We start from the raw sequence: 26,783 nt of genomic DNA, 5'->3' as shown, positions 1-26,783 counted from the left end.
AAGAGCGTCTGCTAAATGCCGTAAATGTAAATGTAAATGTAAATGGGTAAAATCCAACCTTGGAACTGGGCCTAGTCTAGTTAATCTATCCATGCAAATGGATGTAGCATAATCAAGGAATGCATGATGCTCTTCTTCAGAGTGACTTACAGCACATATTATTATATTACAGAAGTCTAGACCATTATTGTTACCATAGAAAAGGATGTAGTGTAACCATGAAAATAGGTGTAGCTTAACTATGGAAAGAAATATAAGCATAATATAAGCAGTGTAATGTTTAATACATACATATATTGTAGTGAAGTGGAAATCTCCATGGAAATGGCCATAGCATAACTATGGAAAGGACTGTGGATTTAGTGCAACCATGGAGACGTAACCTAGTGCTTCATATATCAATGGTGAAAATAAGGGATGTTTATCAGTCAGTCATCATTACAGCATCTGGTCAGTGAGAGTGGGCTTTGCACTATGTACATCTTTACACACACACACACACACACACACACACACACACACACATTATATCACTTTGAAAGAATGGGAAGCAAAACCAAAAAAAAAAAAAAAGATTTTAAAAAGGGTCATGTTTCCCAAATCTCCAGTGGAAACTGCCTGTGATCAATTTAAGTGACCACTGAAGCTGAGCTGTAAAACCCATGTGAGTGAACTCACTGGAAAGTGAAAGAAGCTGCTCTCCCAGTGTGGCACATGAGTCACTGCAAAATTGAATTACTTCAGTTTCTGTGAGCCTAAAAGCTAATTCCTGGACAAAAAGGCAGCAGCGATATAGAGAATACTGCTTGTTAAATGTACCCGCATTTTTTGGACCGCTGTCAAGATGGGACTGATCTCACTGGGAAGGCAAAAGAAAACTCATAGATCAGGAAACAAGTTTGAGACACATGGTTTTCTTTGATGTTCTTAATTTTAAACACATTTTTCTCCATATTTCGGTTGTAAACTAACTACAGGAGTAAGTGTCATTTTCTGAAACTATGGTGTCATTTGTAATGGAGTAACATTATTACAGCAATTAAACCAGATGTAGCATGATGGTCAAAAATCCATAAGCATATGGAATGGGTTGAGATGTTGATCAATTATCATTAGGCTTCAGACCCTGAGAATAATGCAATCTATATGCAAGATCCACAGTGAATCGGATTGGATGATTAGATTGTAACAGCAATTTGCAGCCTCAGTAATGAGTAAAAGCATATAGTTCTGCACCGTATACAGAGTCTTATAGGCTAAAGACTGCTCATTTAGTGTATGTATGTTTGGGATTTATTGTCAATAACATGTTGATATTAAAACACTGTGTTCTCTGGGGCAGCTTTGCTTTTAACTCCATATGAATGTTTATATATGCAAATGTACAAAAGCATTTGGAATCTGGAATCAGTGTTATCAATAATTTAACAGTCTAGTTGCAAACTATAAGTAACATGAATAAATAACATGATTCTAAAATCTTAATACTGTATAATAATGTAAAAGAAATACACATCTTTTTTTAGAAATAATCAGAATGGTGAACTGGTAGATGATTCCTAGATTGTTGAGTTTTAATTAATATCATTAATATCCATTAAATTAATACCCTGAATGAAGTTCTAATAACACAAATATCCAGATAATAATTTCTGATCATTGTAATATCCACATTGAAATTGTAATAGCATTAACATCTAGAATGAAGCTCTAATACCATTAACATCTAGAATGAAGCTCTAATAACATTAATATCCAGAATGAAGCTCTAATAACATTATTATCCAGAACAAAGTTCTAATATCATTAATATCCAGAATGAATCTCTAATAACATTAATATCCAGAATGAAGCTCTAATAACATTAATATCCAGAACAAAGTTCTAATAGCATTAATATCCAGAATGAAACTCGATAATACTCTAATAATAAACTCTAATAATATCATAATATTTGAATGAAATGCATTCAGCAATTTTAAGTAGCACCCATTGCTGACAAAGATGTGCGAATTCACACACAGAGCTTGTCTAATCCCTGTAGAAAAGTATTGCCAATAAAATAGGATAGAACAGGACTCTCTGGAGCAGATAAACGTGAATCTGTTGGCACTATGCCTAATGCCAGGCATTTAATACCCTTGATTTAAGAAGAAACAATAAATAAGCCAGTGTCCCAATACTTTTGTCCATATAGTGTATTGAAATAAGGCTCAGCTTTAGCACTGGGGCAGGAGGCTGTCAAGCCAAAGACCTATTTAGATGTTTCTTTCTACAGGCAGCAGTGTGTGTGTGTGTGTGTGTGTGTGTGTGTGTGTGTGTGTGTGTATGTGTGTGTCTCATAGCAAGGTGAAAGCTCCATTAGATTGTGTAATGGCGTATTTCTTTTGTGTCATGTCTCCTGACAGCCAGACAGCAGCCACTTTAAAATAAACTACAAAACAAAATAAAGGCCAGATGAATCTGCACTGTTCTTAGAGACCCATTCACACAGCTTAGGTGAGCAACAAGCCTCCTACAACATCAGAAGTTCAACCACACCTGGATTACCTTCCTTTTAATTTGATTAGTTTCCACATTTTACAATAGCAATGAAAATGTGGATTGGGTGATAAACAGTGGACGCAGGACACAGGAACACAGAAAAACACATATGAACCCTATGAACAGTCTAAGGAGCCAATTTCCCTGGAGAGACTTGGGGTGCCCATTCAAAGGGACCTTGGTTGGCAGAACCGCAGCAACCTTTGGAGCTGGAGCTGGGGAGAATCAGGATACAGGGACTGGAGCACTTAAACTATTAGCAAAATGAACTGACCTGGAACCAAAAATCTGAGTTCTTCTGAGAGCTGCGAGCTGAAGCATATTAGTTATTTGTATGTAATGTTGCTCCTGCAAGCCTTCTTTGGTTTGCACTGTGATTAGTTTGCAATCTTTTACATCCTTGGCCCGAGCATGTTATGGCAGGGTCGGATTGTAATGAGCTCCTCTTAATCTGTAAATTATTTTAAATGATTTTTCCTCGCCCTGAACTTATCTGTCATTCTGTCGCTCCTGAAGTGAATGAAGCTCTGGCTTCACTCTTTCTGACAGATGCTGAAGGATGGCAGTGGTTAGTGCTTTCTCATAATGGCCCTGATTGTCTGAAAGATTTCCATTATGGCCATCCTGAGCCGCCCCGTTTATCTCACGCTACAGATAGGGCAGCGTCCGTTCTGTATGTAATTGAATTTCTCTGATTTGCTTGGTTGGTGCAGAGCAGAGAAGTTTCTCAGAACTTTTATGAATGGAATGAATGAACAGAGTAACAGCACCACTAAATAGTATGGTATAACATTATAAAACACAACACTGGGATTGTGTGTGAGGGCAGTGTGTAAAACTTTTTGCATTTAATTTAATTTAATAAAAAAAAAAAAAAACACTCCAGTATACTGTGGGCGAAAGATTTACCTGCATGATTTTATATCAAAACTGGTTCCTATTTGTTGGATTTCATAATAACATTAATCCTGTTTATTTGCAGACAGAAACTGTGATAAGATTTAACTGACAGTATACAGTCACATTTTGGGCATGCCTGGTCAAAGTTTCACTTTTGTGCTACTATGAATGGTTAAGCGAGTCAAACATAATCTGATTTCCAAAAAAACAAAAGTTAAAACTGACATATTTTTAATATTTTAAGTAAGATTTTTTTTTATTTAAATGTTTTACAGGAAGGAAAAGTTTGGAGAGCTAGTAGTTTTTTTTGTATCTATAGCAAGTCTTTCAGTTCTTTTTTGGGAAATTTTCAACCATTTTTCTTGAGATTCTTGGGCCCCCTTGCAAGCTATGGTAAAACATTTAGCTCACAATTGTTCCTATGAAAACTTCTGAAGGTTTTCTTCTAATGACTCTATCATAAACTTTATGTTTGCGCATGTGTTGCTGCACAGTAGAATAGTGCACCTCCACTCCAGAATCTGCTAAATTTTTCTGAAGGTATTTTGTAGTCACACCAGGATTTTACTTTGCCTTTATAGCAATCCTACAAGCATTTTTTTCGAAGTGTTTTTGGTTTTGTTCCTGTTAACTGTCATGTCTTAATTACATCATGATCTGAGGGAACAGCTACCTGAAAACTTTGTTGTTCTTCTCTTCTTCTAACCTTCATCTTTGTGGACATTGGTTATTTGCATTTATAATCAGTGCTTGGAAGCTGGCAACTGCTTGGAAGAACCCATTAGAGTTCATTAGTGTGACTGTAATAACATACAAACTATAAGTGAGAAATGTTTTTGGTGTTTTTGTACAGTGTAGATGACCATGGTCTACACAAAGAGTGATTTAGTCCATTTGCTCTCATGTCCATCATGCACTGACACCATGCATCATCATGTCCTACATATAGGCCAGACGCAACACAGTATGGCTCTGTTCAGACTGACGGCCTTGAGGTGACCTGAATCTGTTTTATTTTTGTTTTTATTAAACCCAAATCTGTGAAGATGGTACTGTTTGGACGTTGGTGTTAGAGGCCGTCATTTTTATTATGTTGAAAAATGTGCTGGTAATAATAACAGCTGAAGCAAAACCAAAACAAGGGCGGTTTATGTCTGCTTTTGTTGCCCCTGAAAGTCTTCCATTAGAAAGTGACAAATGCATTCTCTGTTTATAAGCAGGTGTGACAATTCATTACCCAAATCGATGCAGTCTCATAATTCTGCTTTGATCCACATGTAAACAATGCTAATGCTTTGGACTTTTAGCATGGATTGAATTCATCAGAATTTAATTACAACCAATCGCCTGCACTAAAACTAGTTTTAGAACTTGGTCTGCTTCATAAAACTGACCTTTTTTTCTTTGATCATGAATGGTAATGCTAATTTTATAACACTTTATAAGTTCAATGTCTACAAATTGTACTGAACCAAGCATGGATTATAAAGTAAAATGTAATGTCATTCCAAACACATCAAAATTGCTCTTAGAATTGCCAATGTCCAGAAGTTGCCACTTTGATGCAAGTAGCAAGTCTTATATCTCAAGTCAAGTCTTGGCATTCAACAGCATATTTAATGACAATAACATAAGTTTATTATTATTATTATTAATATTATTATTATTATTATTATTATTTGTTACTTGGCCAGATGTACTATACATGGTATAACTATGGTGACACCACAGGATACACATACAGCAGCTCAACTACACTATCAGATAAAAACCTTTCAAATTTTTAAAAGCATAACTGACCTGAAAAGACTTGTGAAAGCCAGTAAAATCTTGAATCTGGTCTTCAGAATCAACGATCACATCAAACCTAAAATATGTGTGTTGATACGCTGCAATTCTGACTCACTAGAAAGCCTTTCTTAGTCAGTGCTGCCCTCTACTCACTTCCTCATCAGCACATTTTACACACACATACATACCTACTCTGCAGTTTCTCTGAGGTCATAACATAATTTCCATATTTTTAAGGTTGATGCGGTTTTCTTTATTGCTTTGTGAAGCAATCTTTTTAAACAAAAAATCAAGGTTTGAAATGAGCACTGTACAATAGAACATGTATCTATACATATTTCAGTGTTTCTATATACTTTACGTACTAAACTATGTCTCTGAGTGAAAGCTGAAATTCTCTCTTAGAGTGGTTTTGTGCAGGCTTCAATTTTCTGAGCTGCAGTCATTGAGCCTTTAGAGTGGCTGCAGAGTGCTAACCCTGAGGCTTAGAAACTAAAAACCATGTCCAGACCATGCCTAGCCAACCAAGCGAAGGAAAATGCATCCAGAGTTTCTCCTGTTTTCTCATGGCTGCCATAGGGCGCAGGGTTAGAAAATATGAAGGTTTCACATGCGCATGAACACGTGCACATCACTTTAGAGCCACTTCCACGCTGTTCAATTCAGTTTAGTTCAATTTTATTACGCTTTTTTTCCAACACAAATTTTCCCAAAACATCTTTTTCAGAGATCTGGATGCAATCAACTCTTTATCATGCTCTTTTGAGTTTCTCATTTTGAGTTTTGGTTTCTTTCACTGATTCTTTTTTAATTCGTAATATTTGCTAAATACTGAATAATTCATGGTAAATACTGATTACTTGAGAGTAGATACTGGATTATGCATAGCTTCTATTAAATGATTCATAGTAGATTATAAATAGTGAATAGTAGATGCTGAATAATTCATACTTGGTATTTAGTCATTATTAATAGACACTGAAAAAATGCACAGCAGTTACTGAATAAGTTGTGGTGGATACTAAATACTTCATAGTATGTACTGAATAATTAACAGTACATACTGAAGTTCATAGTGGATATTGAATACTCTATAGTATATACTGAATAAGTTGTGGTGGATACTGAATAATTCAAAGTGGATACTGAATAATCCATAGTATACATTGAATTATTCATAAAATATACTGAATACGCGATAGTAGATACAGAATAAGTGATAGTGGATACTGAATAGTTGACAAATAATTGGCAGAATTAATAGTTATGTTCTGAATACTTGGTTTACAGTTTAGAGGAAGGCATGAGTCTTTCCTGTCTTTTCATCATTGACCTTTGACCTTTTTATCCAAGATTTTAGTCCTCACCCATTTCACACTCGCCCTGAGATGTATTACAGGCCACTGGAGATTTCATCTTCACTTTATCGCTTTATTTACAGCTCCTTGTCTGTTCATGCTGCTTGGCTGTGTGCCTCCTGTGTGTGTGTTGGAGAAAAAGTGAGCACAGCTGGTGGGAGCAACATGAAAACAGAAGAAATGAGTGTGTGTAGTGTAGTGGGGACACAGCTGGACATCTGTGGGCCTAAAAAGCTGGTTTTGAGAAAGGAGTGCAGGACCAAGTAATAGACAGACAGAGAAAACGCCCTCTGGGGTTTAGTTGAGCTTGTGTGATGTTGTTTTGTGCATCATCTCTGCAGAAGTGCTGCACACACTACTGTTACCTCCCACCCTGTGCTTAGTCTAGAGTGTAGTGTTAATTTCAGGTGTGGTGAAGACACTGTGACTTTTAGGTAGGTAACCAAATGTTGCTGTGGAATTTAAACAGCCACTGGAGCAACAGAATAAAAGGGCTATGTTGTTTAAATAGCAGTGGTGCTTGTGAATGTATCTATGCAGATGGGCGTGGTGGTCTCTAAATGAGGTGTGTTCAGGTAAGTTTCTGGTGTAATGCTATCTCGGCAATGGAAAACACAGGTGCGCCACTGACGGAAAACAACCTAGGCAGACGTCAACAGTCAGACGTTCATTGCTATCTTGGCAATGAGGTGTCAACACAGGCACATGCCCAATGCCCGCTTGTTGCGAACACATGGACATGCAGCAGTGCACAAACCCATAGCGCATGCCAGTTGGCAGCTACGCAAACATTTACGTCAACTATAATCAGAATATAAAATTTTTTTTTATTATTCTAGAGGCGAGGCATCCCACCACTTCAGCAAACCTTCCCAGACCGTGCATGATGCACCATTGAAATAGCAATCTGCCAAAGTCAGACCGCACCTGGCTTTTCAAGGGAATGGCAAGTGACACGCTGATTGGTTTATGTACCAAAAATAGGTGTTATGTACCCATTAGAAATACTGTAGTATTGTGTAATTGATGTCATGAGTGTAACCATAGAAATGAGTGTAGCGAGAGCATGGAAATGGATGTAGTGTAACCATATAAACTCATGTAGCATTAATCTACATGCAGTATCAACGGTGTTAGCTGTAAAATAAAGGTTGTTAATCAGTCAGCCCATGTTATACATATACGTTAATCATCAAGTTTTAAACAGCTGGACAGTGACAGTAGACCTGCATTCATTCATCCTTGGATGCTGGGGTCAGCAATCAATCACACCCATTTCATTTTTAGCTGAAACAGATCCAAACTGTGTCCAAACTGGTGATCAGTACCAGTGTCCTGCAGTATTTTTCTCAGAAGCCACAGTGAAGCGGACGTTTCAGTGATTGGTAAAGTTTGACCCTTTTTCCCAGTAGCAGTGTTCCCAGTCTGCTGGGTTAAAGAGCAGAACATTACTTTAGAGAGTGTTATGTGGTGTGTAATGGGCCTCTGTGGCCAAAATGTTTCTCAGCTCTATTTGCAGGTGAAAATATTGCTTGCAGCAACAGTCACAGTTATGAAACCAACCCTGTAGTTTTCGGAAAGGGCAGTCTGTTTTCAACAAGAGCCAGCTAATTTATTCTAGAGGATCAAACACCCTGTGGTAAATAACAAGTTTTCTGGCTTCTCTGTACTGTTATGAAAGTGAATGCACCGAACACTCTGACCCTGTTTATAAGTGATGGGGCAATGTCTTAAGTACAAATGGTAATTATCCACATATATATATATATATATATATATATATATATATATATATATATATATATATATACAGTGAGTCCAAGAAGTATTTGATTTTCTTTGTTTGCCCACTAATAAAGACACTATCCTTCTGCACTTTTAATGGTAGATATATTCTAACATGGAGAGACAGAATATCAAGACAAAAATCCAGAATATAATTTTAAAGAATATATTTTAATTAATTTGTATTTCAATGAGGAAAATAAGTATTTGATCCCTCTTGCCAAACACACTCAATACTTAGTGGCAAAGCCTTTGTTTGCAAGCACAGCGGTGAGACGTTTGTTGTAGTTAACCACAAGTTTAGCACACACACCAGGGGGAATTTTGGCCCACTCTTCTTTGCAGATCCTCTCTAAATCATGAAGGTTGGTGGGCTGTTGCTTGGCAACTCTGACCTTCAGCTCCCTCCATAGATTTTCGATCGGATTGAGGTCTGGCGACTGGCTGGGCCACTCCATGACCTTAATGTGATTTTTCTTGAGCCAATCCTTTGTTGCCTTTGCTGTATGTTTAGGGTCGTTATCATGTTGGAAGACCCAACCACGGCCCATTTTCAGATCCCTGGCAGAGGGGAGGAGGTTGTCCCTCAGGATTGTGCGGTACATGGCTCCATCCATCTTCCCAGTGATGCGGTGAAGTAGCCCTGTACCCTTGGCAGAGAAACACCCCCAAAACATTATGCTTCCACCTCCATGCTTGACGGTGGGCACAGTGTTCTTGGGGTCATAGGCAGCATTTTTCTTCCTCCACACATGGCGGGTGGAGTTGAGGCCAAAAAGTTCAATTTTGGTCTCGTCTGACCACAAAACCTTCTCCCAATAACTTGGTTCATCTTTCAAATGATCATTGGCATACTTGAGGCGCGCCTCCACATGTGCTCTCTTCAGCAGGGGTACCTTTCGGGCACTGCAGGATGTGAATCCATTGTTGCGCAAAGTGTTGCCAATTGTTTCCTTGCAAACTGTGGTCCCAGCTGCCTTCAGGTCATTTGCTAACTCCTGCCGAGTGGTTGCAGGACGATTTCTGACTGTTCTCAGCATCATTGCCACCCCACGAGGCGAAATCTTCTTTGGAGCACCGGGCCGAGGTCTGTTGATTGTCATGTTATACTCTTTAAACTTTCTGATAATTGCACCAATAGTTGTTACTTTCACATCCAACACCTTACTAATCTTTTTGTAGCCCATTCCAGCTTTGTGAAGGTCAACAATTCTGACTCTGAGGTCCTGTGACAGCTCTTTGGTTTTACCCATGTTGGAGACTTGAAATCTGTGTGATCTGTCTGATTCTGTGGACAGGTGTTTTTCACACAAGTGATTAGTGAGAACAGGTGGCTTCAGGTCAGGTAACAAGTTGATTGGGAGTGTCTAACTGGTCTGTAAAAGCCAGAACTGCTAATGAATACTAAGGGATCAAATACTTATTTCACTCCATGAAATACAAATCAATTAATATATATTCCTTAGATTTATTTTCTGGATTTTCTTTTTAATATTCTGTCTCTCCATGTAAGAATACATCTACCATTAAAAGTATAGAATGATCATGTCTTTATTAGTGGGCCAACGAAGAAAATCAGCAAGGGATCAAATACTTCTTGGACTCACTGTATATATCAAGACATACCTTATATATTGATGCTTGGCCAGTGGCAAAAGAAACATTTCACTAGTAGAGGGAAGAATGGATTCATTTAAATACGAGCTATCATACTTGCCAAAGAGAGTGTTACTAAACTATTTCAGGCCCTTTTTCTTTTTTGTTTTGAAACTGTAACATAGATACAGGAAAGATGAAGAAAAAAATAGCATTTAAATAAAGCAAATATTAAACAAATGGTGGTCTATTTTTGTATGACAGGTAACAGCACACATTTCCAGTGGCATACTATGGTTTGATTACATTAAAAAGTAATAAAAAAAGCTTTTGGAAAATAGATAATTTTGCATTCGCTTAACTGCTCATTGTTACAGATACCTTGACCTGTGGTGACTAAATTATTGCTTTACTCTGTATAAACTAAGCTATTTAGACTTACTTGATTTTTTTAATAGATTGCCTATTTAGCAGAGCCCCCACAAATTGTTAAAGTTCTAGTTCTGTTCTATATTCCTCTATAACTGTATAAACAAGTCCAGAACCATTTAGCAACCTGTGTTTGTTTGTATTTAGAGTGCAGAAAGAAACCAGTGATATTAGTGGTTACTGAGTAAATTGGAAGGATGCCTTTGGCTAACACAGTGTAATTATGCTATATGCTATTGTCTATTGTTTATGTAAAAAAATGGCCTACTTGGTGTTCCCAGTTAACCAGCAGGATTAAAGATGTTTGTCCTCCTTAGCTTATCTGGCCAGCTAGATTTGTGCTTTGATTAAAACTGTTTATTATTCTGAAGCTGTGTTAATTTAATATGCAATACATGTTCATTTATTTCTCATTAGTATGTAAATTAAATTGGCTAAGCATTTTCTTGTGAAGCAAGTGAGAATGATTTTTGCAATCCAATGTAAATGAAGTGGGACTATAGTAATGAATGACCCTGTGCATGATTCAAATTGGACTTTTAATCTATGCTTTAAATTATGTAGTAAATCTATTGATGAAAATCCATTTAGTGATACAATGCCCTATATATAAATATTAGCTGACATTGATGTAATAAGTGATATAATACAAATACAAATCACAAAGCATTCAATAGCATATGTACTTATAAATGTATCACAATAAAGCATTTCAGTGGGACATTGTGCATGGGTTACACTGCATTGTTTGCAGTTTGACATGCTTTATAAAATGCTGGTAAAACTTCTATTCAAGCCTAATGAGAGACTTTAGCTCACACCTCAGTTTAAATCACAATATGTCTGCAGATAATAGTTTGCTATTAAGATTAGATATTTATAACATTCTAAATGTAGGTATGAACTAAGGAGTCTCACACAAGGAGTCTCTTATTAGGGTTGAATATTAATAACACTCTAAATGTAGGTATTGTGATATAAACTGAGGTAAGTTACAGTCTCTCATTAGAGTTTAATATTAATAACACTCTAAATGTAGGTATTCTTATATAAACTGAGGTGAGTTACTATCTCTCATTAGGGTTGAATATTAATAACACTCTAAATGTAGATATTGTGAAATAAACTGGGGTGTGTGTTACAGTCTCTCATTAGGGTTGAATATTAATAACACTCTAAATGTAGGTATTGTGATATAAACTGAGGTGAGTTACTATCTCTCATTAGGGTTAATATTAATAACACTCTAAATGTAGATATTGTGAAATAAACTGGGGTGTGTGTTACAGTCTCTCATTAGGGTTAATATTAATAACACTCTAAATGTAGATATTGTGATATAAACTGAGGTGTGAGTTACAGTCTCTCATTAGGGTTGAATATTAATAACACTCTAAATGTAGGTATTGTGATATAAACCGGGGTGTGTGTTACAGTCTCTCATTAGGGTTTAATATTAATAACACTAAATGTAGGTATTGTGATATAAACTGAGGTGTGTGTTACAGTCTCTCATTAGGGTTGAATATTAATAACATTCTAAATGTAGGAATTGTGATATAAACTGAGATGTGTGTTACAGTCTCTCATTAGAGTTGGATATTAATAACACTCTAAATGTAGGTATTGTGATATAAACTGAGGTGTGTGTTACAGTCTCTCATTAGAGTTGAAAAGGATGCTATGAAGCAGCACATTTGTGGGTGTAGTCCGGATACATTAGTTATGTGTCTTATCCCTATGGTTTAATTCATTTAGATACACTAAATGTGTTTACATACACTTAATGCATGTGCAGAATGAGATAAATGAAAGAAATAAAAGTAATTGTATACATGTACTAAAAATCTGATAACTGACCTACAATCCAGCCTTCTTTATCAGATTTATCTGATCTTAGAAATTGGAGTATGCTGTTTATATGACCATTGAAATAATAATGTTAAAGGCAGAAATCCAATTAAGTTCGGATTTTTGAGTGCATGTAAACACACTCTTATTACCGAGTTAATACTTAATAGTTATGCTGTACAGCGTCAGGTCATGCTTATAGCTTTGCGTCAAGCACTGCCAGCATGAAACAATGCTGCTGTTTTGGGTTTTTTTTCGATTACGTCACATCCTTAGAAGTGTCAAGGCACTTGGGAGTCTGTGTGCATGCGTTGTGTAATGTAGTTTTGTTAACATGAGTTAATGCAAAGCTGACGTCAGTTATGGCATTATTATTCAGAGTCACAAACCCCAAAAATTAAGCACTTCACTGACCTTTTTAAAAAGATGCCATTTCTGGCCTTTGGTTCTTTCTGTATCCGCAGACTCTAAAATTGCCTCCAGCCTCTGACCAAGAGAGCGAGATTATATACATAAGTCTGCTTGTTTTGTAATGCTTCTGTTGACCAACATGGTTTAATTCCTTCAGACAGCCCCAAAACCCTTGTTGTTTTTGCAGCATCACTGCTTTTCAATTGCTTGGGTGACATAAAGCTTCAGTTTGGCCTTTGGAACATTTCTTTTCATCATCAAACTGGCATGTGCATTTAAAACATGTACAGTTTGTCATGCAGTCTGTTTAGGCTATATCATTACTGGTGACATATATGATGTACATTTTCTGAACTGGCTCACTAACATCTACTGTTGTTTTTATTATACAAGAGTGTTTGTTGATGTTTCTGGACTCATCTTTATTCTTATATATATATATATATATATATATATATATATATATATATATATATTCTAGTGTATAGGAGTGTTTATTGAGATCATTTATAGATCATTTATATGTTTGTTGAAGTTGTTTATGAACTAATATCTTCTATTCTATAATTCTATGTTCAGTGATGTTGATATAGGTCCAGAAGACATTATTTAGTATTGTTTAATAAAGAGTAGTGTAAAAAATAATTATCTTTTTTCCTTCATTTGTTTAGGTTGGTTGTGTAGCGTCTCTCCAGTGTGCAGGTTTGATTTTGTCTGGGAGTTGTTAGGTATAAATTACACCTCCCTCCCCTATTAATCTCATCCTATCATTGTTCTTGTAAGAGACAGTCTCCGTGCTCTTATCATTACACAGGCTAACTGCTATCAGACATTTGCACAAATGCTGCACGGAAAGCACTTGACTCCTACAGAACACAAGGAACACAGGTCTGTCACTGTGAGGTGTGTGTTATCTCCTTTAGACGAGCTCTGTAATCATTTAATCAGAGGAGCAACTGTATTAGCTGTTTCATAGTGTTGGTGCAGCTACAAGCTATTTCAGTAATTGTTCATTTCATCAGTCTATTGACATTTATTGCATTAATTAACTAATCCTTCCTTTATGTGTTCTGTTTCATGAATCAGTAGAAGCCAATGGATCAACTCCTTTGATTCCCATAGTGCATAGAGTAAGAACCCAGCCCTGGGCCTGAAGTACCTGAATGTTGGAGTGCTATATATAGATTGTTTAACATATAATAGAAATATACCATCTTTAAATGTCTTTTGGTAATCATGTGATCTTCTACTCACTTATAGCAGGATGGGCAGGCAAACACTGATTGTTTTCTCTGCAGATCTGATGATGTGGTTCAGTTTGTGATTGTCCTGATTGGTGGCTGAGCTGCATCCAGACTTTGATGGAGGTTGTGATGACTGACTCCATGATGACTGTGTAGAACTGTAGCATCAGCTCCTGAGGCAGGTTGACCTTCTTCAGCTGGTGCTGAAGCTTTCTTTGTGATGAAATTGATGTTAGTGCCCCACTTCAGGTCCCTGGTGGTCATGCTTCCAATGAACATGGTCTTGTCAAGGACCGTAAGGGCTGATAGAGGTAAGGGTGGGCATCTTCTCCTGAAGTCCACTGTTCTAGCTGTTCAATCACCTTACTGTAAGTAGACTCATCATTGCCATGGATGAGTTCAGTGTCTGTGGTGTTGTCTGCAAACCTCAGGATTTTGGCAGTGGGCTCCACTAGTGCAGTCATTAGTGTACAGTGACAGGAGCAGAGGGTACATATTCTTGGGGGGTGTCAGAACTGCTTGTTGAAGTGTCTGAGAAGAATTTTCTGTCTGTGAGAAAGCTTGTGATCGACTGGCAGGAACGGTAAACTGGGAGTCTATTGGGGATTATTTCTAAATGATGGTGTTAAATACTAAGATGAAATCAAGGAAAATAAGTCTGGCCTATGCTTCACAGGGTTTCTGATTTTCTTTAGATACATACACTGTATAAACAAAAGTATTGGGACACTATTGCTCATTCATAATTTCTTTCGAAATCGAGTGTATTGTAACTGTAACTGTAAATATCTACTGGCCAGTGTTGGTTTATCACCCCACCATATCCCCAACTGCCCAACTCATCTCAAATGTTTTGTTTGGAGCACGACCACTTCACAGTTCCACTGCTTTCTCAGCTTAATGTTAGGGGGCTTCATACCCCTCTAGCCCATGCCTGCCATTAGGCATGCTGTCTATAGACTCCAGAGTATCCTTTCATGTTGTCAATACTACAATACAGACAAGACAGACAAGCTCTATGTGTGCATTTGCACATCACTGTCAGTAATGGATGCAAATTAGTGTGTCTGAATGCATTCGCTAGAAGGGGTGTCTCTCTAATGATGCCATGTCTACAGAGCTCAGAACAATGTGGGTGTATTTATTTAGTCCAGTTTGCTTTCTTTTGGATGGGTATTGTTGTGGAACATTTGAAGCAGAAATGTACTTCTTAGCTCTAGGGATTTTGGTGAAGATCTGTATGAAGACAGGTGCAAGGACCTTCAGACAGGGCTTGGTGCTTTCCTCACCTTCTGTCTCTAGAAGAGTCAGGTATCAGACAAGCACAGTGCAGTGAAGAGAGAGAAATCCTTGTTTGTCCTGTTTAGCAGAAGCAGCTTGTCTATGTTGTTTCCGAGTGAGCGAAGGTTCGCCATGTGGATGCTGGGCAACGGTGTGTGCAAACTGTTCACTGTACCTCTGTACCTCCATCTGTGTCTGCTGCAGAGGTTGCTCCACATATTGAATGTCCAAAAATGTTATATCAGAGATCTAGACTGCCTGCTATTCAGCAGAACTTCTGTAATGTTATTTTTTGTTTTGGTTCCCAAGAGACATAGCAAATAAAACACACATTTCTTCTGAAGGAGTAAGCGTAGGGTGCCTTGCCATTGTTTGTGCACTGTGTGTACTACCTGTACTACTGTCTCTGTAACTGTACGTAAGTGTGAATCCTCCTTACGTATTATGGATTGCACTCTGAAACACACTTCCTGCAGTGTATTATTATCATCAGAATGACATAGCAAATCATATAAACATTATGGAGCATTATAGAGCACCACCTACACTTCCTGTAATGTATTGCAGTCTGTCAGAATGACTGTGTGGATCATATAAACATTATGTAGCATTATATAGCGCCCTTTACGCTTCTTGTAGTTTTTTACAGTCTGTCAGAATGACTGTGTAAATCGTATGAACATTATATAGCATTATAGAGCACCACATACTCTTCCTATAGTTTTTCACAGTCTGTCAGAATGACTGTGTGGATTGTATGAACATTATTTAGCATTATAGAGCGCCCTCTATGCTTCCTGTAGTTTATTACAGTCTGTCAGAAGGACTTTGTGGATTGTATGAACAATATAGAGCTTTATAGAGCACTCCCTTAACTTCCTGCAGTGGATTACAGTCTGAGCGTGTTGATCATATGAACATTATGGAGCATTATAGAGCACCTCCTATATTTCCTGTAAAGCACTGCAGTCTGTCAGAATGTATAACATTATAGAGTGTTTTATTAAAGCAAATGATATGTTTACTTTATATACATGTCAACATTTTTAATAGTTGGACTTGTAGTCTAACCCTTGTAGCACTAATTTCCAGTCTTGTTCTCAACACTGCTGGCCTGATCCCAAGTCTGGCGGCCAGATTTTTACCTCCCTTCCAGAACATTTAAATCATTTGCATGGTCTGAATGGCTTCCTTTTGCTGTGTCTCAGACAGAATGCATTAGTAAATGTTAAACCTGTCACCCTGAGCTGCTTAGTGAATCTGCTAATGTCACCAAGCTCCCCCGACGAATGAATCTGGTTATTGCTCTGTTGCAGAACCATGCCGCTGTGTGAATGGAGTGCTATTATTATTCTGAACTGAGAAAGGCTGAGGTTGGTTGAGGGCTGCTCTCTCCAAGCTTTGTCTTGGCTCAGGGCTGACCATGTCTGGCTTGTAAACAGCCTCCCCACTCCCATGCTAAATAGATTTTGGCTTATGGCACTGTGCCACTGTGAGGATGAATTAAAAGTCTGCTTTCATATGATTTATGTGTTGGGTGTGGTGGAAAGGAAAAGTAGCATTGTTTTTAGAGAAACAACATATAGATTTGATGCTATAGATGTGTATGCTAACTGATGTTATTGGGGCTGTTAATATTCCTGTTCAAGCCCAGCAATAAATATTTGCTATAAGTTTACTGCCCATGTTGTTTTATTGCTGGTAAATTGGTGATAACTTACAGCACTGCCAGTGTTTAAACTCACAATGTCCTGATAAGAGCTTGTGCAATTCTTCTATGTGAATATCCATTAGAGTTAATGAAGAGATATTAGGTTAACCGCAGAAGAAAAAGAAAAGTTCAGATGGGCCTAAGTAGTCAGTAGGTTTTGGTGTGATATGAGTAACAGAGGCAGACTCTTCAGATGAGTTAACTGATAACTGATATGTTATGATGATAAGGACTCATCTTCTACACAAGGTCTTTTCTCCTCCATGGAGAATGTGCAAACATGAAACAATCTATCCTCAGCATGAGCAGTGAGTTTTATAGACATCAATGTGTTTAAAAGGTTTTTAAAGGTTTGTAGAACAAAATTGTATGTTATTTGCGTACAATTTTAGGAAAATAATATTGTAAGGAAGGAAGGAAGTAAAGAAGGTTGCGTGTACAGAGTGACTTTATTAGGGCACATCCAAAATCATCCCAACAGTCAAGTCAAGTTTTAACACAGCCAATACAGGAACAATACAGTACAATACAGGAATGTTCATTGTCAAAATCTAATGAATAGAGCTTAAGGCACTGCTAATATTCACAGACACTTAACAACTCTTGCAGGCAAAGCATATGTTCTTCATACTTGGAGCTATTGAGATCAGTTGTAAGGCAGGACTTAAAAGGGTTTAGGAACGAAAACATATGTTCCAATGCCCATACAGAAACAACAGCCTGTCCAAGTGCAATACTGTGCTGCTCCAAGAAAGGGAGAATGCAAACTTACTATTACTAAAACTTATTTACTTCATTAAAACTAACTCAGTAACTTTCATTAGTAATTCATGTCAACTTACTCATTTTATTCATGCTATATTATTAACTCTACTAGTGTTAGCTTGTTAAGTCTAGTGAATACCTGCTTTTGTCTCTTCAGTAGGAAGGAACCTAGCAGCATTTCATTTTCTTTCATCCTCCATGATGTGGTGCTTCCAGTTGAGTCAAGAAACCCAAAAAGCCTGAATGTTTTACATTAATCAAATAGCTGGAAGATTCCAGACTGAAAAAAAAAAAAAACGGAGGGGTTGTCAGTGAATGAGGGATTTGGAGGGTGGAGAGAAGAAATATCAGTGTGAGTGGGGTGTGTGGAGGGTGATTTATCTTCCGCATGGAGATAAGACCTGAATGCTGCAGAAGAATAAAGCTCTGTCTGCACCATTCATCAGGCCAGTGCAGGCCAAGGTGATGGAGGGATGGACCTGAGGGGCAGAAGGTCACTGCAGCTGCACTGATAAACCAGCTCAACACATGTGAATCAATAGATAATCACTTCTAAACTCTCTATTCACTTTTTCTACTGAAAAGCTCATCACTCCCCTCAAGACACGATGAGTGTTTTTGATCATTTCTTTTTCATATAACTGTTATGAATGTGGTGAGAGTCAGTGCTTAATGATGATGTATGTTCATGAAGCCTGTATGTGTTTTAGCTCCCAGGAAGTTCACTGTTTTTATGTTTTGATGTGTGCATGTTTGTTATGCATGTTTGGTCCTTGTGCATACTGTGTGTGTAAATGTGTGTAGCTGTAGGCAGTAATGGTGATCTCAGTGGAGCGCTGACTCCAGCTGAGTTGATCATTAAAAGCCAAGCGGATGCTCTGGGAGACTTCAGGCTAGAGAAAACATCTACACTCTGAATTCACCTCAACAGCAGCATGGCAGGAATGCTACCTCCATCTGGAGGCTGTGGTTACTTGTCAGTAAGCACCAATGTGCATTCTGTGTGATTCTGCTTTTGGACTGTGTGTAGGAGACTCGGTTTCCTAGAGAAATTGTCTTATGATATAAATGTAGCTTAACACACACAGCGGTACAACAGACCGCTGCACAATTCAGCACAATTACTATCTTGTTTATTATTTGCTTATTATCTGCTCAGAGAAGGGTACACTATCATTCAAAAGTTTGGAATTTTAGGCCATGTTAATACAATGTAATTTTGTATTCCATGTGATGCATTTTTACTGTGATGCTGTCTTTTGTGTATAAACACCTGAGCCCTAAACACTCATGCCCCAAGAACCCAATGCACCATGAATCAAGCCAAGAAGAAGCCAGCATGTGGCCAAATGAGACCAAAAACCCAGTGACACGGACACACGCCCGAAGGATGAGCAGGGCGGAGAAGAGGAACTGGGGCTTAGAAGTTGTTAATGAACACTTAAACACAACCCTCTGAGACGCACCACCAAATTTGGAGGCGAGGCCCAAGAGGAGGCACTTGGCCTATCACACATTACTATCTGTGCTTGGGGCTTGGCCACAAGGAGCACTGACTTAGGCTGGTTCTAATGTTGACCAGTTGGAAGTTGCATAGCATTTGTGAAGATGGTAAACATGCAGGGATTCTTGCATGCAGTTTCTTTTGCTGGGAGACGGCAGATCCCCTATCAAAATGAACCCCCTTTAGGAAGAAACTAAACTCAAACACAAAGAAAGTCAAATGTTTCTCCTCTCTCTCTTGCATGTGTTTACTCTTCTACATATCCTGACCAATACAGTTACATTACATTTTAAAAAGCTGTGATTCTGTATTTTTTATATATGTTTTCCCCCGAGCTCCAGTGTAAAATACCATGCTTAGAAGCAGCTGTTTTTGAAGCTTAGTTTCCACAAAAGGACATTGTGAACTGTGAAATGAATGCATTGGCACTGTGACTATGTTTTCATACTATCATGCTCTTGTTCACAACCTTTTCTCATGGGAAAGAACTTGGTAAAGGCTGAACATTGTCCTTGGTTTTATAGAGATCTGAGACAATCATTCTTCTTACAATTCTCATTCCACCACAATCAGTGTAAACCAGCCAAACATTTTTTGGTCGGCCCAGACCAAACTGCCTAGATACACCCAAGCAACCACTTATCAACCACCTTGCATACCATAGCAATCACCCTAACAACCAGGTGGGATATCATAGCAACCACCTAGAGTACCACAACAACCATCCAGCAACACCACAGAAAACAAATGGAATTCTATAGGAACCATTAGCAACATCCTATTATCTAACTTGCATACCATAGCAACCATATGGCAATATCATTGGAACCAACTAGGAATTACTTAGAACGACTAATCAATGTTTAAGCAGCCATACAATAAAAATAACTATTTTTAATTTAAATACCTAAATCTGCAGCATTGGCAGCATTTCTGCTTTGCCAGGCCGACTTCTGGGTGTTAGAGTGCACCAACACAGTGAGAGCCTGGTAAATGACATCATGAATTTCCTTGAAAAAAGCATTACTCTGACTTTTAAACTCAGCCATGATGGATCAACACAAATCATCTGTCTGAAGGGTGAGGGAAACAAAAAGCAATAGAGCGATGTGCTGAAAGAGTGTGATCATCTCAGCCGCATCAGCTCATATTCACACACACATTCTCTCCCAGACGCTTCCTGGCTGTTTCATTTTTCTCACACTGATAAAAACAGTAGGTGTAATACCTCTCTGATCTTCTTTTTCCTTTCAAACATTAGGAGTGCAGTGTGTATCCTCTCTGTCCTCTTGCTTTATTTGTACATGTGTGATATTTAACAGCCCCTGAGGGCAGTTCACAGATAGCTGCCCACTCTCATTAAAACTGTCCCCTGTCCTAACCCCTGAATGTCCCTGAGCTCTGCCACTGGTTGCCATAGTGATTACATGCATGTGTGTGCATATGAGAAGGAAGAGGCTTGAGCCACAGGCTCTGTGTGTGTGTATGTGTGTGGTTGAGTGGCAAAATAAACACAAAGGAAGAGGAGTGTGGGATATTTTTTATCAAATTTGACTCAGTACTAGTCCACCATACTTACTATTGCCCTATCAGGCTCACTACGCCTCCATCAACATGCTACTTTCTCAAGAGATTCAACACTGCCCCATTAGGATCACTACTACTCAATTAGACTCATGACTGCCCAGTCTGAATTGCTACTGCGCTGGACTCAATGCTGCTTTATCAGACTTGCTTCTGTCCCACCATTTGTCACACTACTGTCAGGCTCATTACTGCCCCCATCAGACTCATTAATGTCCCATCAGAATCTCTACTCATTACTCATTACTGCCCGTGTCAGACATTAGAATTGCCCCGTCTGACTCAGTACTAGCCCACCGGACTCAGTACTAGCCCATCTGATGTATTACTGCTCCATCAAGCTCATTACTGCCAGATCAGACTCACTACTAGCCCATCAGGTGCACAACAGCTCTATCAAGCTGATTGCTGCCTCATCAGACTCAGTACTGCCCCATTGCACACACCTACCTAATATTGAATATATTGAGCTTTTGCAAACCAACAATAAAACATGCTCCCTTGCTTCAGGAAGCTAAGTGAGTGCATAAGAGTACTTTAAGGCCAGTGGTTGAGTACTGATTTGTATAATATAAAGGCTGCTTATGGAATACTGATACAGGCTAACGTTCAAGTATTACAGGTATGACACAGTATGATTATCCTGACTGCACTGCTGGTAGTTACTCCACTGATCCACTTTTTTTACCACTGTCCTCTGTGGTTCTGACTGACCTCTTTTTCTTTCCCTCTCTCAGATCCCGGTCATGACGGGGGCCTTCATGGACTCATCCCCCAACGATGACTACAGCACTGACCACTCGCTCTTCAACTCCTCTGCCAGTGTCCACACTGCTGCAATGGCAGCTCACCACCAGCAGGAAGAGCAGCAGCCCATGTCCCGCGATGCCATCTGGCTATGGATTGCCATCACCGCCACCATTGGCAACATTGTGGTGGTGGGCGTGGTCTACGCCTTTACTTTCTGAACTGGACAAACTCTGGACAGGAACCTGAGAGAGGGCCAAAACTGAGCCTGAAATTCTAGAACAGGGTGGTGAGGTCTTTCGTGTAGCATATGTAGACGTGACGTTTATATTTTTCCTTCCATTTTTTTTTTAACACAAATGCTTCCTGTAAGCTGATGATTGATGGGCAGCATGGTGTAACTGAAGAATAATGAACCAAGTTTGGTTCTTATGAATATTTTGTATATATATTTTTGCCTCTAGTTTCAATGTTAGCATTTTTTGAAGCTTTAAATGTATAGAGAACTCCTATTTGAGACGTCATCACGTGCTAAAGTCTCAAAAGGATTTCCTAATCCCAAGGTTATCCCAAACGGACATGTGCCAAATTCTTATGGTTTACTATTGAAGATTTCTTCCCTTTTCACAAAGAAACTCTGCACCGTTGAGTGGACAATCTGCCAATTTTGCTACTAAGTTTAGCCCAGTTGAGCATTCTTAATCGTTTTTTAATTGGGCCATCCCTGTTACATATACCAGCCGATCCTCCTTCTTATTCCCTTGATGGTTCATCCTCTTTAGAACATTCAACAGTCGTATCCCTCGCACCACAGAGACAATCAATCCATTGAACTCTCAGCATGCACAGAACATGGCGGTTTCCCCTCACACCCATGATTCTTCACTTTTGCTTAAATTCTGTACTTTGGGCTTGTCATTTGATTCATAGTCTCACGTCTCGATCAGCAGGGTGCCGCTTTGTTCCTGTCAGTGTTTGTGCCATCTGCTGGGGAGACAATAAGCCCTGTTTTTAATGAGTTCTGGGGAAGAGGTGTGGGTTGCCATGGCAACTCGTCTTGCCTTGCCTTGGACAAAATGGTGGAGAGCTCCAGATCTAGTGACATATACACACCTGCTCTATACACACACACACACACACACACACATACATACATACATACATACGACCTTTACAAAGACCTGAGAACTTACACTCTAAGAAAAAACATCTGCAAAATCCAGTCAAAGGTTTGGACCAATTCCCAACAAATATATTTTTTTATCATCTCCAAAACTCTCCTGCCCTTTTCTCAAACACCTTTATGAAGAGTAACTTGGCATGCTTTTCCAAAATGGGTGAAGGATATACTAACTGATGTGAGACCTGTGCTGTTTGTTTGAGCTAATAAGAGAAAACAGGCAGTTGTAAAAAAATTAACTTGGAGTGCATTTTATTTTTTCAACCTGAATCTTCTGTATCTGACTTAAAGGCATACCTTAACTGTGTTCAACTGTTGTACAGAGGGAAAACTGAGGAAACTTTTTAAAACGCTTAACATAATGTCAATATTGACACGGTCATATCAAAACTGCCAATATTTATATTTATTTATATGAATGTCTCAAGATGAATGGTCCATATTTTTATATATAAAATTGGATAATTATATATATATATATATATAAATATGGAAATTATCCAAAATGATATGGCCATATATTATGATTTGTTTTTTGTTTTTTTTCTTATGACCATTATAATTTGCTCACTTTTTGTCTGAGATACAAACAAAGTCATGGAATCATAATAATCGGTTTAGATTTTTTTGAGAGAAAAAAGTTAATAAGTCAAACTTGACCAGAACACAGTCGGAGGGTTAAGTTTACCTAGAAACAAAATTATCCACTGCTGGCTTTAACAAAAACGGTTATGGTCTATGTATATGGCATAGTGGAAAATGCTTTTCTCCCTCATACATATGCATTTGAGGGAAGATCGTGTAGGAAATAGGCACTAATGGAAGTATGAATGATTCCACAATCCTCTAGATTTATGAATAGAAATAGTATGAATAGGAAGCAGTTTGGTATCGGACATGTACTTCAGGAGATGCTATGCTAATATTGCTAAGAAACACTAGACTTAGACTTTCACCAATCTCGTTTGTGCAAATATACACACATGAAACTATATTTATGGTCTTATTTGAAAAGGTACATAAACAAGTTCAAAGCAATGATTTAATAAAAGGGCATGAATACCCCTTCTTTAAATATTTAAGAGGACATGGGGAACTACATTATTGTCTGCATAGGTCTGGAGTACAATTCTGTTTTCAAACTCTTAGACCACAAACCGTGCTAAGGTAAAAGTGTTTGTTAGCAATGTTAGCCTCTCCTGTTGTAAACTAAAGAAGCATACATCAGATAACAAGCATGACTTGGCTGATTGACTGCATGGGCTAAGAACAGTGCTGATTTATAGAACACCAGGCAATGCAATACAGAATTTATTTATTAATTTTTTTTTTTTTTTTTTTTTTATGATTTACAGCAAAACTGCTCATTATAACTGGTATCAGTAGTCCTGCTGACAAATCACATTAAAATGTGACCATTCCCCCAGTAAGAAAGCCCAACTCCCCTCTTCAGGCTCAACCTACTAATGTATTATTCCATAGCTACTGATGTGAGGCTAGATTGGAAGCCTTATAGGACGTTGGTAAAAGTCTAATTTTACCCTAATGAGAGACTGTAACACACACCTCAGTTTATATCACAATACCTACATTTAGAGTGTTATTAATATTCAACCCTAATGAGAGACTGTAACTCACACCTCAGTTTATAATATCACAATACCTACATTTAGAGTGTTATTAATATTCAACCCTAATGAGAGACTGTAACTCACACCTCAGTTTATATCACAATACCTACATTTAGAGTGTTATTAATATTCAACCCTAATGAGAGACTGTAACACACACCTCAGTTTATTTCACAATACCTACATTTAGAGTGTTATTAATATTCAACCCTAATGAGAGACTGTAACTCACACCTTAGTTTATATCACAATACCTACATTTAGAGTGTTATTAATATTCACCCCTAACGAGACACTGTAACACACACACCTCAGTTTATATCACAATACCTACATTTAAAGTGTTATTAATATTCACCCCTAACGAGAGACTGTAACACACACCTCAGTTTATATCACAATACCTACATTTAGAGTGTTATTAATATTAAACCCTAATGAGAAACTGTAACACACACGACAGTTTATATAAAAAAATATATACATTTAGAGTGTTATTAATATTCAACCCTAATGAGACACTGTAACTCTAAATGTAGTCTTTCTTCAGGGCTAAATTGAATTTTTACTAGCATTGTATAAAGCTTACAAAACGAAAAGAAGAAGAAGAACACATTAATGGATGGGGTAGGGAGAGGGCAGTTGGTCTAGTGACCCCCAGTAAAGTAAAGAAACTTGTGAACAGATTTTCAGGAAAAGCCAGATGCTATTGAATTGATTTCCATATGTTACACCCTGTTAGAATAATCAGACATGTCCTCCACTGTTATTTTTCTTTTGGTGTTTCCCTCACTGTAAGATGCTAAAATGTGCAGGTTATTTCAAATAAGCTATTTCAAAAGGTTTTCCCATGACGCCTTCATAAATGAATACAGTATAAAATAAGCATTCTCTGTGGTCTACTGTTAATGGAATATTGTGCTGCTGAACAGTGCGTATACAGTAGATCTAGCCAGTAGATCTAGCCAGTTACTGTCTTATTTAAATGCCTGATATACAGTAGAACAACTGGACACTAGACTGTTCTGCAGAGTTGTGCTTTACTCAGAGTGTAAATTATTTCTTTTGTACTAAAATGTAGTTGTTCTATTAAACCACGTTGAAGAGATGTCATGTGTCTGCCTGTTAACAGAAGAGAAAGCATTGGAGACATTTAATTTCACTAATAAGAAAATTAAAAACTTAATTGCCCTCCCAATTGGTCATGAGCTGAAACTATGCAGTGCAGTTGAATCATATTAGTAATCGATTCCAAGTATGCAAGAAAGTCTAACTTACATGGGTTAAAAACATGAGATTTGAACTTTTGGAATGGCTAAAAATGCAGACTCAAGCTCAAGTAAGATGTATGCAGCTCACAGGCATAAAAATATGACTGAGCTGAAGAAGTTCTTCAATAAGGAGTGGCAAGTTTTAGCAAGTTTGGTTGCAGATATCAGAATCAGAATCTGACTTTATTGGCAAAGTATGCTTACACATACAAGGAATTAGTTTTTGGTTACAGTAGCTCACAGTGCACGATAACTGACATTACAGAAATAACAAACACACCCATCCTACACCTACACACACACACACACACACACACACAGTGACATACACGCACAGACACACCTGTAAACGCAACATGTGCAGAGTTGTATATTTACAGTTGGGGAAAAAAGTATTTATTCAGTCACCAATTGTGCAAGTTCTCCCACTTAAAAAGATGAGAGAGGCCTGTAATTGACATCATAGGTAGACCTCAACTATGAGAGACAAAATGAGGAAAAAATCACATTGTCTGATTTTAAAAGAATTTATTTGCAAATAATGGTGGAAAATAAGTATTTGGTCAATAACAAAAGTTCATCTCAATACTGAGATCTGGAGACTGGCTAGGCCACTCCAGGACCTTGAAATGCTTCTTACGAAGCCACTCCTTTGTTGACCTGGCAGTGTGCTTGGGATCATTGTCATGCTGAAAGACCCAGCCACGTTTCATCTTCAATGCCCTTGCTGATGGAAGGAGGTTTGCACTCAAAATCTCACAATACATGGCCCCATTCATTCTTTCATGTACACGGACCAGTCGTCTTAGTCCCTTTGCAGAGAAACAGCTCCAAAGCGCGATGTTGCCACCCCCATGCTTCACAGTTGGTATGGTGTTCTTTGGATGCAACTCAGCATTCACTCTTCTCCAAACACAACGAGTTTGTACCAAACAGTTTTACTTTGGTTTCATCTGACCATAAGACATTCTCCCAATATTCTTCCGGAACATCCAAATGCTCTCTAGGAAACTTCAGGCACGCCCGGATATGTACTGGCTTAAGCAGGGGAACATGTCTGGCACTGCAAGATCTGAGTCCCTGGCGGCGTAGTGTGTTACTGACGGTAGCCTTTGTAATGTTGGTCCCAGCTTTCTGCAGGACATTCACTAGGTCCCCCCGTGTGGTTCTGGGATTTTTGCTCACCGTTCTTGTGATCAT

General features: G+C 38.2%; 1 protein-coding gene across 1 annotated transcript in view; it reads left to right on the top strand.

The window, feature by feature from the left end:
- LOC140562532 (uncharacterized protein C14orf132) overlaps positions 1–25,420 on the top strand; it is a 28,773-nt gene extending 3,353 nt beyond the window's left edge. Inside the window, exon 2 of the mRNA XM_072688269.1 lies at positions 21,492–25,420. Coding sequence (XP_072544370.1) covers positions 21,492–21,722 — 231 coding nt within the window. The 3' untranslated portion in view covers positions 21,723–25,420. The remainder of the gene's footprint in view (positions 1–21,491) is intronic.
- Positions 25,421–26,783: the final 1,363 nt, after the last annotated feature.

This window comes from Salminus brasiliensis, chromosome 1 (genome assembly GCF_030463535.1).
Source record: "Salminus brasiliensis chromosome 1, fSalBra1.hap2, whole genome shotgun sequence".
In the NCBI taxonomy this organism is placed as follows: Eukaryota; Metazoa; Chordata; class Actinopteri; order Characiformes; family Bryconidae; genus Salminus; species Salminus brasiliensis.
Note: the sequence above shows the minus strand (reverse complement) of the source record. Positions and strands in the feature narration are given on the sequence as shown.